This window comes from Gadus morhua, chromosome 16 (assembly GCF_902167405.1).
Source record: "Gadus morhua chromosome 16, gadMor3.0, whole genome shotgun sequence".
Lineage (NCBI taxonomy): Eukaryota > Metazoa > Chordata > Actinopteri > Gadiformes > Gadidae > Gadus > Gadus morhua.
In genome coordinates, this window is record NC_044063.1 from 6,763,365 (window position 1) to 6,775,864 (window position 12,500).

Consider the following 12,500-nt stretch of genomic DNA (forward strand, 5'->3'; position numbering starts at 1 on the left):
TTATAATGCTTATTTTAGCATGGAAGTGTGGAATTGATTTGAAGGTTTTCACAAGCTGGAGACGGTTGACATCAGAGGTACGGTGGGGGTATGAGGAGGGGGGGGGGTGGGGTCGTTGTTCTGGCCCGGCGCCCACAACTGCCGGCGCCCGGTTACTTCCCCGCATCCGCCGCCAAACCACCGGCGAGCGTGGTTGTACCGGCCGTTTGGCGTCCAGCAAGAGCGTCCCAGAAACCCTGTGGGAAGATGGATGAGACGGTCTCTCTCATCCCTGCTAATCTATCGCTCTGCATTCTCTCTTTGCTTCTCTTTTACACTGCAAAGTAACTGCTCTCTCTCTCTCACCCCCTTCCACCCTCCATTTTTCTCTCCCGCTCTCTCTTTCTCTCTCTTTTACACAGGGAAGTCATTTCTCTCTCTCACATTCCCCCGCTGCTCTCTCTCTCTCTCTCTCTCTCTCTCTCTCTCTCTCTCTCTCTTTTAAGCATTGCATTTACTGCTCTCTCACCCGCTCCACCCTCCTCTCTCTCTCTCTCTCTCTCTCTTCCTCACAGTAAAGTAACGATCTCTCTCCCGCTCCCCTCCCTCAGCATTGCTGTGGCGGCTGTGGTGGCTGATAGCTCTGTACCGCAGGCTCCAGAGAAGCCCGGCTCCTCCTCCTCCTCCTCCCCCACCAGGAAAGTAGACGCCCGCTCCTCCCCCAGCTCTCCCCAGACCCCCACCACTGTCCCCTGCCACCCGTCCGGATCCTCCATGCTCTTGCCTGCATGTAACGGTGGTCTCCAAGTGACGTACCTGAGCACGCCATTATGAGCGCCGGCCAAATGCCCAGCACGCGGCCATCGCATCCGATTGACACGTTTTTTTTTTTCTTTTTGGTTTTGTTTTTGCATACGTACGCACCGCGATATGAACGATCCGGACTCGGAACCAGCGAGTTAACAAAAATATTTTTGGGGGGTCTTTTTCTGATAAATCCGGTTCCAACATAACAATGGATGGTTTGAGTTGGACTTGATAGAACTCTGAGGGTTATTTTGAGGTTCTTAAATGGAGCTGAAATAAGCATATCTCTCTTGGTGGATGCTTCTCGTTCCATCAGATAGAGCTTATATATCCGAGTGGAGTTTTATTATATCATACAATGGAAATGATAGTGCCAATTGAACGAAAGTGCCAAGATGAATTGTATGACTCCATTCCAAGATAACATAGCCAATATTGTTAACTGCTTATCTTGTTTTCTTTGGTGCTTCGGAGCCCAAAACATAATTTTCCTCGGTTTGTCAAAAGATGAACAGTAGAGATACACCTGTAAAACTGGAGATGAGCTATCAGACATTTTGAGCCTGGATGCTCTTCTGTGTGTCTCTAACGGACAGGCAATGAGTCTCAAGGTTTATTTCACATCGTAAAGGCCTTACGAGGAGATCTCCATGTTTGCCAAATATTTTTTTGTTTGTTTTGCTATTCGTGTCCCCAACTCAGGAGTTCAAATCAGGAGAAAAGAACCTTACCAATATAAGCAACAACAAAGAATGACCATTTCTATGCGGTGAAAAAGAATGTTCAAAATACTGTAGACCAGGTCAGATTTTCCAGAGCAATCATTGCATTATGCCGTCCTAGAGACCCGAAAGCAACTATATCAGATTAATTAAACTATTCTTTAAACCCTTTGGAACAGAAAGTTCTCCAAATTTTCCAAGGTTATGTTCCATCGGCATTGACCTCTGCCCTCCATCCCCCGACCAAGAGGGAGTACCCCCCGCCCCCCATCGCCATCTTGAAAGGACCTTTCAACTAAAGCAAGGAGTTATTTCCGTCGCGCCTCGAGGAACTGACACTTCCGCCTCTCCAGCCCCGCTAGCGTGTTAACGTCATAGATGCTAACTTTGATTGCGAAAGGAGGGAAAGTCAACCAAAGTCGCAAAGCCAGGAATCCTCGTACGGCCTTTTAAAGTCACTCTTACCACCAGTGTTATCTGTGACCCTCTCTCTACCTCCCTCTCTCTCCTGTCTGTCTGTGTGCATGGTTACTGTGTAGGCGGATGCACTAGAGAAACTGTGGTGTGCCAGTGCTGTGCGGTCATTGCTGTTGTAGATGTTGATGTTGCTGTTGTTGGTTGTTTGCATGTTAAATGTAATTTCGTCAGCTAAGATTGAATTGTCCTTGTGGGTTTTGTTTGGGTTTGATTTCCTTTTTATTTTATTTTTTAGGGGGGGGGGGGAGTTTGGTCATTGTTGCTCAAACATTTTGTTGCTAAGAGACACTTTTTCTTGCTTTGAACACACTGTCTGTCCACTGTCAACACAGTTACCAATTGTCTGGCTGTGGTTAAAAACAGGAAGTGAATGTGTCAGGATATTACAGACAACAGCAGATAACAGATAACAGCCGACTGCGAGCCGGTTTTACATCCAGAGAGTCTACCGTCAGGAGTGTAACTGGAAGGGAAGGAGACGTCGGGTGGGGGCGGTGTTAGTGTTTGGCTGTTTAATTCTGCATGGCGATAAACGCGCCTCACCACACCACGGGTCACCCCCGTGTTTGTGCTCACGCAGCGGCTCATGACGGATCCCCTGCGCGGACCGTCTTAATAAATCACGGAGCTCCTTCAGAACCCCGCGCCGCTGAGCACGATAGATGGCCGCTGTCAGCCCCGGCATTCGCCAACCCCCCCCCCCCCCCCCCCCCCCCCCCCCCTCCCCTCCCCCCCAAGCCCCCGAAACCCCCCCACCACCCCCTCTAAAAAAATGTACACGTTTGGCCCGTCAATGTGGCATGATGTACGATCCAAGGCAGGACTAGGTGTTGTGGTGTGGATCTTCTGGAAAGCCCCTTTCACTGCACCGGGTGACATTGGTTCTCCTTGTTAGTAACAGTAGAACGGGGGACAGTGGCAGCGATGACATATTTGAATCGGTGAAAGGTTACGACCCAAAAATTCGGAGGAAATCACATGCAGAATGTTAAACAACACACAGAGACAAGTGAGTGAGTATCCTGTACGGAAAGAAAATATGTTACAACCCTTTATAGAATATCTTTATTGACTTCATTAACGCTAACAATGGTAACATTTATAATAGAGAAATAAGGAACTAAATAAATTCATTCTAACAGAAATCAATGGGCGAGGTCTGGGGACCATTGTGGAAAAACCTGTCGGAATATGTTTTTCTGGTCTCCAATAAAAATGTGTTTCTCAAACAACACAGAGTTAACCAATGGCCTTGATGGATGTTAAACTGTGGAATATATCGAGAGATTATTGTAACACTTGTGTAATCTTCAATTTGTGAACGGGAAAATAATGATTTGCTTGCGTGGGACCTTACAAAGGCTTAAATGGTTATTGATGTTGGACACTCGCTGGGACGAAAGTATGATTATCTTTATTGTATTTCAAATGCTGTGAAAAGCGTCACCATTGTCATTTTGTATTGGATGTGAAAAAACTATTCCATGTGTCACTGTGCTGTTTAAAAAGTAGAAAAAGGGGCTTGTTTTCTATGTTCACCATATTGCACACAGAGAGTGAACTTGTGTAGGCCTACTTTATGTTCTGTACCTTGTGTAGGAGAAATGTTATTTTCCAATGCAATCCCTTTGCGCTGAATTCGTTTGCCAAACGGCCCTGAATATGTGAGCAATTGTAACGTTGAAGTGTTAATATAAAAAGCCAAATGTTTTCCTCACAAACTGAAATAGTTTTTTTCAAACTGATATCAGCAAGGTTTAACCAACGATTTTTCCGTGGCGGGGGCAGAGGGTGGCCGAGTAAAGGCGCAGAGAGAAGGCAGTATAACAAAAGCCGAGCCTATTCGGATCTCTCTTGCGTCTGACGTTTTGAAAAGATTCAAGCGAGACAAAGAGTAAATGTAATTGGCTAGCAAAGATCACATCACGTTTATCCAATCTCGCAATTAAAAGTATCATTAGCATTTAAATTGCCAAATAAGATTGTGATCAACACAAATCAATGGGGGTGCACATCGGGCTGAAACGAGTTTAGGAGTCCTCCACCAGTACGCTTGTTTGGTCGAAGGTTGCAACTCTAAAACCTCCTATAAATGTGTATTATAATACATCTAACACAGCCAATAATGCTTTCTCAGTTATTATCACAGTAGAAGAGGACCGGAAATGTTTTTTCTCCAACTGTCAAATTCAGAACAGACTTCTTACCAGGTGAACGAAACAAAGAAAACAGCCCAGTCAACGCCAAAATAAGCACTGCCCTTTCCTTCGCGTTTCCAATATAAAGGTCTCCGCAATTCCATCAGGGCGCTCGGAAAGTCATTTTCGTCGCTGGAAATCATTCCTTGAAGATTACATGTCTCTGTCCAGGATTAGTTATGTTTCCCCTGACTCTCTCCCCTCCTCAAATCTGCCCCTAAGCCCGGGCGTACCTTTTGTTGCCGGGCCGAGAGGGGGGGGGCGACGAGCGGGGTCTTCAAGGTCGGGGACGGGTGGGCTGGTGGGGGGGGGGGGGGGGGGGGGGGGGGATGGGGGGTGGAGAAGGAGGAACGTCACGACGCGCAGTGGGGGGGGGGGGTGCGCTCTCCACTCCCCACGGTCGCAGACTGCCTGTCGGCTTTCATTAGTGTCTCTGAGGCTCACCAAATGCCAACACCCACATGCGGCTCGGATGCGATGCGCCCCCGTTTGTAATCACACAGCTGCCGCCCCCATCAGGTGGCCAGGACTAACATGCTATTATCAGCCAGGTAATGGCCACCGTGCAGAAGACATCAAAACGCGAGGAGCTACAGGCTAATTATTTACCCCTTAATGTGTCACAAATAGCAGGTTGGGGGTGGGGGGGGGGGGGGGTCAAGGGGACCATTGAGGCGAATAGGCCTATGTTTCAGATCTCGGTTCTCTTCACGCCACCGTTCTCCACAGCGAGCACTATTAATTGCAGTTCCTTGCATGGCTTCAAACTTTGCCTGAATCTCTCGAATGCTAAGATTAGCGCGGTGGGCCCTGCTGGAGCAGCGTGAGCCCTCCGAGTCGATGGCGCTGTCGGTGCAGACCACCGCCTCCACGTCCTCCGTCGTTTGCTTGAAGCGGCACACGTCGACGCATGGCTACCCTCATTGCACGTGCAATATATGACTCATTCTCATTGCAACGCACCAAGGAAATCGAGAGATGATCTGATTAAAGACCATGTATATTTTCCCCCGGTTTAAAAGTGAAAGCAACATTTACATACAGTATATATATGTATATGTATAATTGTGTTATTGAAGATGTCCACAGTGCCATGACATTCAGGTAATACAGTCATGTAGAGGCCCTGCTGTTGAGACACTGATAGCATTATTGAGTGTACTGGATGCCGTCAACATCCTGAAGAAACCTGCCATTCCTTTTTTCATTCCTATGTAAATAACAAAGCATCTTGCCACCCCCAGAAAAAAAAAAAAAAAGACCCAACACATTTAGGAACATAAGTGTTTCCCCGACAATCTCCTCCAGCAGCGGTGCTGTGAGGTGTGTGTTCACTGTGCTGATCCACACCTGCTCCGCGCTGATGGGTGTGTGCACGGTGTTTCTGTTTGTGTGTGTGTGTGTGTGTGTGTGTGTGTGTGTGTGTCTGTGTGTGTGTGCGTGTGTGTGTCCTGGTGTGTGTGTGTGTGTATGCTTGTGTGTGTGTGTGGGTGCGTGTGTGTGTGTGCATGTGTGTGTGCGTGTGTGTGTGTGCATGCACGGTGTTGTGTGTGGGGGTGTGTACACAGTCCTGGAGTGTTGCATGTGTGTGTGTCTGTGTGTGTGTGTGTGTGTGTACATGGTGCTGGTGTGTGTGTACACAGTCCTGTTGTGTGTGTGTGCGTGGGCTCTGAGAGGTTTTAGTGTGTTCACTTATAGCGGTAGTAGCGTTCTGGTGCATTCCAATAGAAATGGCCACATACAATGTAACACCTTAGCAGCAGTAGGCCTATGTGTCTTCTGGCATTAATGTGGACGCAAATACAGTTTTCAGCCTCTAATTTAAAGCCATCACACCGTCTAGGCTTCGTAATACAGTTCCTCCTCCATAGTACTTTGTATTACTAAGCCACTTGTGTTTCTTCTTCCCTTTATGCTTCCTACATTAAGGGAAAAGCTTTTATGAGGTAGTGAATGGCTACAGTATCATCACACACTTCATATTTCTCGAGCATAACACTATTTTGCAGTCATATTCTTCCATTGGCAATAATGACATTGCAACAATGAAGGTGGCCATTTATGATGTATATGTTTTAAAATAAAAGCATTTAGGGAGCCACTGCACTTAGGGGAAACACTGACTATATGTGGGAGAAGTTTTTGTGTGTATGTGTGTGTGTGTGTGTGCGTGTGCGTGTGTGTGTGTGTGTGTGTTTGTGTGTGTGTGTGTGTGCGTGTTCATGTCTAAAGCATCCTCCTTGCTTGTTTTCCTCACTGCACAGCCATTGTGTCAAACTGCTGTGACAGGCTATGTACACACACACACACACACACACACACACACACACACACACACACACACACACACACACACACACACACACACACACACACACAGAAAAACACTCACGTGCACGCGCCACACGCACACACACACACACACACACACACACAAGTTGTGATTCCTACACAGTCCGACAACAGAGGAGAGACAGAACATTGCTGCCAGTAGAATTGGAGGTTGATTCTGTTGGTTGTGTGTGTGTGTGTGTGTGTGTGTGTGTGTGTGTGTGTGTGTGTGTGTGTGTGTGTGTGTGTGTGTGTGTGTGTGTGTGTGTGTGCGTGTGTGTGTGTGTGTGTGCGTGTGTGTGTGCGTGTGCTAGTAATAATAGCATGGGTCACAACTTCACATCCTCTGGCAGAATGCCTGCTCACCATACAACACCATACAACCCAACACTGGGTGTGTTTATTGTTTTACAATTGGACAAAACGGTTCCGGCACTCAGGGGAAATACGAGAGCTGTACCTGAGCAGGTGTGTCTTAGCACCGAAGGTTTATCTTGCAAATCTGTCGCGTGACTTAATCCGCCACCTCTCGCGATTTGTAATATCGGCAAAACGCGGAGAACAACCGCATTCTGCCTGGAGGTATTATTTCTTTATTTTTATATTTTGCCTTTTTAAAAGATTGCCTCTGACACCAGAAGGCAATGAAATAACAACCATTTGGGTCACAGCACTTCATGATGAATTCAAACAGCTGCGCGCTGGGCGACAGTGGCTGTTCACCTCCACTCGTTTTTCAATCCGGGAGGAAATGGATGCCCACCTCCCCCAAGCCCCCTCGCCCCCGGTTATGAGTCACCCATGGAAAACACACAGAGGCAGGCTGGCCCGAAGGCCGTTTTATACTGTTCTGCCTCAGAATGCCACCGCAGGTACGCAGTGGCCCGCTTCTGTATTAATAGATCCGCCTCGTAAAGTGCTTTACATTAAGGGTACATCATTAACCATTCATTAACACTAGTCGATGCAGAGGATTATTATATAGCATTAGCATTAGAGCTTGGGTTAGGGTAAGGGGGTCGGGGTTAATCCTATTAAAAAAATGATACATTAATACCTTAGTTAACATGAACAGCAAGTTAGTTAACTGCCAACTGTTTGTTAAAGTGGAAAGTTTTTTTTTGTAAATTCACTAACTATCTCCGAATTAGGTAATGGTGATTGGCCTGTGGCCCGCTGATGAAAGCCCTTGCATTTGCAGTATTATGAATGTTATGAAATGTCTGGCGGTATGAAAGTATTTGAGATCGCCACTTCAATGCTACTTACTGCATGAACTTCATCGTTAAATAATGTACCCTTATTGCACAGTGTTACTGAGTACTTAATAACATGAGGAGCATGTGTCATACAAATTAACGTAAACGCAAACCTTGACTAGTCCATCATACACAAACCGATCAACACAGCAGTCAAAAAGAAATGGACCGTCAGTTGCCCCCAAAGTGTAGCGTTATATCTTAAGAGGGGTGCCGATGGATACAGTGTGTGCTCTGTGGGCTACGGCCGTGACGCAGAGACCCGTGATATAGCTACGTCGGCTATCTGACGACAAGCTACAATTTGGCCCTTGAGCCTCAGACATGAGGCTCCTTTTAACACTGTTCTGGGGCCAGGGAGGTGCAAGAGCTGCCGGCATCCCCTCACCACCCACGCATACCCACACAGCCACACCACCCACACACACCCACACACACCCCCACCCCTGCGTGGACGACAAGGTGATCCAGTGGAGGAAATAACAAGCGTGGAAGCGCCGGTTAAGCAGCGCACTCATGCACACATTCTCTCCGCATTAAGAAGGCTACCCGGCCTTGTGGAAAGGTCATGTTATTCAATAACCGACGTAAGCTGCTGTGAATGAGAAGGAGAGGGAGAGGAGGGTGAGGAGGAGGACTGGGGAGAGGGAGGGAGGGGTGGGAGAGGAGGAGGGGGGAGAAAGAAAGGAAAGGAGGAGGAGGGGTGGGAGTTAGAGGGGGATGAGGTGGAGGAGGCTTGGGAGGGAGAGTAGGAGAAGGGGAGAGGGAGAGGAGAAGGGAGGAAGAGTGAAGGAGGAGGAGAGAGAAGGAGGTAGGAGAAGAGGAGGAGAAAGGGAAGACGAGGAGGAGGGACAAGAGGAAGGGGAGGGAAAGGAATGAGACGAGGAGGAAGAGGAAGGAGCAGGGAGAGGGGGTGGATGGAAAGAGGGAAGAGAGGAGGAGGAGGAGAGGGAGGAGAAAGAACGATAAGAGTAGAGGGAGGAGGAGCAGGAGAGAGTGGTCTGAAGAGCGGGCATGTAGATACCCAGCGCGGCAGCCCAATCCCGGCTTCATTATCTGTGATCAGCGCTGATACGGTGTCACAAGATGGCAGATGACATGTGATTGCCAACGCGTTTCCGAGAGCAGGGAAACGGGTCTTTCTACAGCGATCACTTAACGAACCCTCAGCCGGCTTGTCGGAAATAATGATCTGGATCATTCCTAAACGATAACCCGCCCCCCCCCCCCCCCCCCCACACACACACACACACACACACACACACACACACACACACACACACACACACACACACACACACACACACACACACACACACACACACACACACAGATCCCCATCTACCGTTTCGCTCTGTTTTGTCATTGTTGCCTCACCCTCCAAATTACAGCTGAAGTGAATTTCAGCGGAAAATGTGCGTGACCGATTTGACGGACATGACGGGAATGGCTGTTTATGTTTCCTGTTCACTGCGTTCTGATTGGCCGACGACGTGGAGATAGGGTGACTCTGGGTTTGGGCGTGAGTCTGCAAGACACCTTCTGTTCCCCAGGTGCGGGTGGCTGGCGCGGTATGTCAGGTATCCATGGGAACAGGGCATGTCTTACTGCCCCTCCAGCCCTGCTTTTAAACTCACATTTCCCACGCGTTGACATCGCAGCGACCTGCTCGGTGTCTTTCAATGTCACTCGCTCAAACTTTATTGATTTTACTGTCTCTTCTGGTGCTAAACTGCGACACAAAAAGCGCTTCACACGGAAAAAACCACCCGACAAGAAGAGGATATATCATGGGTTTAAAACTAACATTCAACCAAACGCTGGAGAAGATTCATGAGAAGCGCCTTCAGCTGACCAACGGCAAGACCTCGCCCCGTCTTCGTACTTCAACACTCACACTTCCACCCTTCTCCCCGGCCCACTCCCCCCCCCCACCCCCCTCCCCAACCCCCACACCCCTCTCCAAACCCCGCCCACCGGAGCCCTTCTCCCCCCCCCCCCCCCCCCCCTTCATCTCCCTCACCGCAGTGTCCCAGTTACAGCCCTCGCTCGTTAGTGCCGTGTGTCTCGGTGGCGGCGAGGGCCAATCAAGGGGTCAGGGGGGAATGGCTGCCGCGGCAACAAAGCAGCGACGGTCAGAACCCCAGGAAGGAATGGAAAAGGCAAGTGCAGGCAGGACTGACGCCTCATTACACAGAGCTGTGGAGGGGGATGGCCTCGGAACGCTCTGTGTGTGTGTGTGTGTGTGTGTGTGTGCGCACGTGTGTGTGTGTGTGTGTGTGCGTGTGTGTGTGTGTGTGTGTGTGTGTGTGTGTGTGTGTGTGTGTCTTTGACTCCCCTGTTTTGAGTGACGTGTTGTCCTCCTTCGCTCCCTTTAACAGGGCCGACCTCCCACCCGCACACAAGCCCGCCCCTCCCCCGCCGAAGAAGAAGACCTGCGACATGAAGGGACACCTGACTTCTGAGGACATCCAGGTAGGGGGGGCTCTGCGGGCCACACACGGAGCTCTCCCTTTATGGCTCTAGCTCTCTCTCTCTCTCTCTTTATCTCTATCGCTCTCTGTCTCCCTCTATCTGTCTATTTATCTCTGTCTGGATTTCTGTCTCTCTGTTTAACGCCCACTCCTCTCTCTCTCTCTCTCTCTCTCTCTCTCTCTCTCTCTCTCTCTCTCTCTCTCTCTCTCTCTCTCTCTCTCTCTCTCTCTGTCAACCTCTATCCCCTCTATTTCTCTCTCTCTGTCACACTCTATTACTTATCCTCTGTCTCCTCCAGCTCTCTCTCTCTGTACCTCTCTATTTCTCTCTCTCTCTCTCTCTCGCTGTCACCCTCTATTCCCTCCCTCTCTCACTCTCTCTCTCTTTCTCTGTCATCCTCTCTCTCTCTCTCTCTCTCTCTCTCTCTCTCTCTCTCTCTCTCTCTCTCTCTCTCTCTCTCTCTCTCTCTCTCTCCCTGTCTCTGTCACCCTATATTTCTCTCCCTCTCTGTCTCTCTCCCTCTCTCTCGCTGTCTCTTGCTCATTGTGTCTGGCTCTATATCTCTTTTTCATTATCTCTGTCCTCTGAATGTCCTTAGCAAGCAAGGTAAAATATGTAACTCAAATGATTATCCTTTAAGCCCAAATCACAGGGAGTGCAAATTCACTTCATATTTGTAGCACGACCCAAACAAATAGATATATAATCATTTTGTTTTTAACAGGGCTGAGCACACAGTGCTTTGAACGTGGCTGGCGTTAATTTTCTGTTCGCTTCATATAGGACTCTTGTCCGCTTTGGATAAAAAAATCACTTTAGGCTTTTCATCTTCAATCCATTTACAGCAACCTTGAAGGACGGCACCATCATTTTAAAGTGATAAAATGTATATTTTATTGCACTTTCTAAATGGCCTGAAACGGTCTGTTTTGTTAAAGTAAAAGCAGTATCTCTTTAAATTTTTACAACAAACCACTTTGTAGGAAGATGAAAATACTAGAATGGTGGAATAACTATTTAAGAATAATTAGTCAAGAGGGTGTGATATGCAAGTATACTGTCTTGATATCTAAATTGAGAAATAACCCGTAGGATATGTCTTTGGTATGTAGAGTAATTACTATGCTAATTCATTTGCTCCTTATATGGAAAACCTTTGAGAGAAAGAGAATGATTTTAACCCTAACCCTAAACCCTTTAGTTGTGGAACTAAAATACAAAGTAGAGTACATGTGTTTAATGTACACTAAATTAGGCCTAAAGTTTGCTGCAATGACATCGAACATATTCAATTGAAATACATTTTCTGTAATATATTTTGTACGAGATATTTGCCTTGATCAAGTAAACAATTGACTTCCTGTTTTAGTCCTCTCAACAGTACGTAGAGGTAAGATGGATAACAATGTTTGCAAACTTTATAATTACAACAATCACGCAGCAACAATTTAAATCACGGCAATCACGATTCATGATTCGATTCCCTTGCATGTAATAATAACAGGCACACATACCTGATCATGGCGAAGGTCAGATCATTCTCATTCAATAAACGTTTGTTTTGTATGTGGAATTACACCAGACTCTCAGCGTGCATTAGGGCTCGTACACGCTCTGATCAGACCACTGAATGTACCGTCACGTAGCAGCGGATCCAACAATCCTCCCATTCAGCGGGCATACTGAAATTCAGTGAGGAGATTCCTCACTGTTTTCCACGGTGGCATCAACATTTATAAGTCTACATTTATTTGTATATCCCTTTATAAGGAGTCCGTTCTTGGAGGGCTTTTATAAGCGCACATTTATTTATACATTTATTACACCAGCCCCTTAATGTTACATTGAGGTACTAACCCAGGACCCAGTGGGCAAAGTGGAAGGAAAAGAATAAGAGATAATTATTGTTTCGCCTATTTAGAATAGGCGAAAACAATCCAAAAAGGCTTATTGACGTGCAATTGGTATTCTTAAAAGGTTTGAAATGAGAACAGGCTGATCGTAAATTGAAAAAACAATCAGGAGTTAATGCCTCCGCCGTCTGTGCATGAGGCCGGTACAAGCAGTGCACATGTGCACGGGCTGGCACGGGTGTTCAGGGGAAAATTGGGACAAATTGTTCAAACTCCAATGTGCACAGTATACTTGTAGGCATCCCTAAGCAAGATGCCTAACACACCTGCCTGCCCATTAACCACGTGTCAAAACAGCCACCATGTTGATGGATGTTGAGACCAGAGAGAAATCTGCCA

General features: G+C 47.5%; 1 protein-coding gene across 4 annotated transcripts in view; it reads left to right on the plus strand.

Annotated features, from left to right (window-relative positions):
* nectin1b (nectin cell adhesion molecule 1b) overlaps positions 1 to 12,500 on the plus strand; it is a 162,807-nt gene that overhangs the window by 130,478 nt on the left and 19,829 nt on the right. For 3 of the 4 annotated variants that reach the window (XM_030380377.1, XM_030380379.1, XM_030380380.1), the window contains exon 7: positions 10,155 to 10,248. In XM_030380377.1, coding sequence (XP_030236237.1) covers positions 10,155 to 10,248 — 94 coding nt within the window. Of the gene's footprint in view, positions 1 to 590; positions 2,662 to 10,154; positions 10,249 to 12,500 lie in introns of those variants that run through there. The other variant, XM_030380381.1, reaches the window with a different exon arrangement.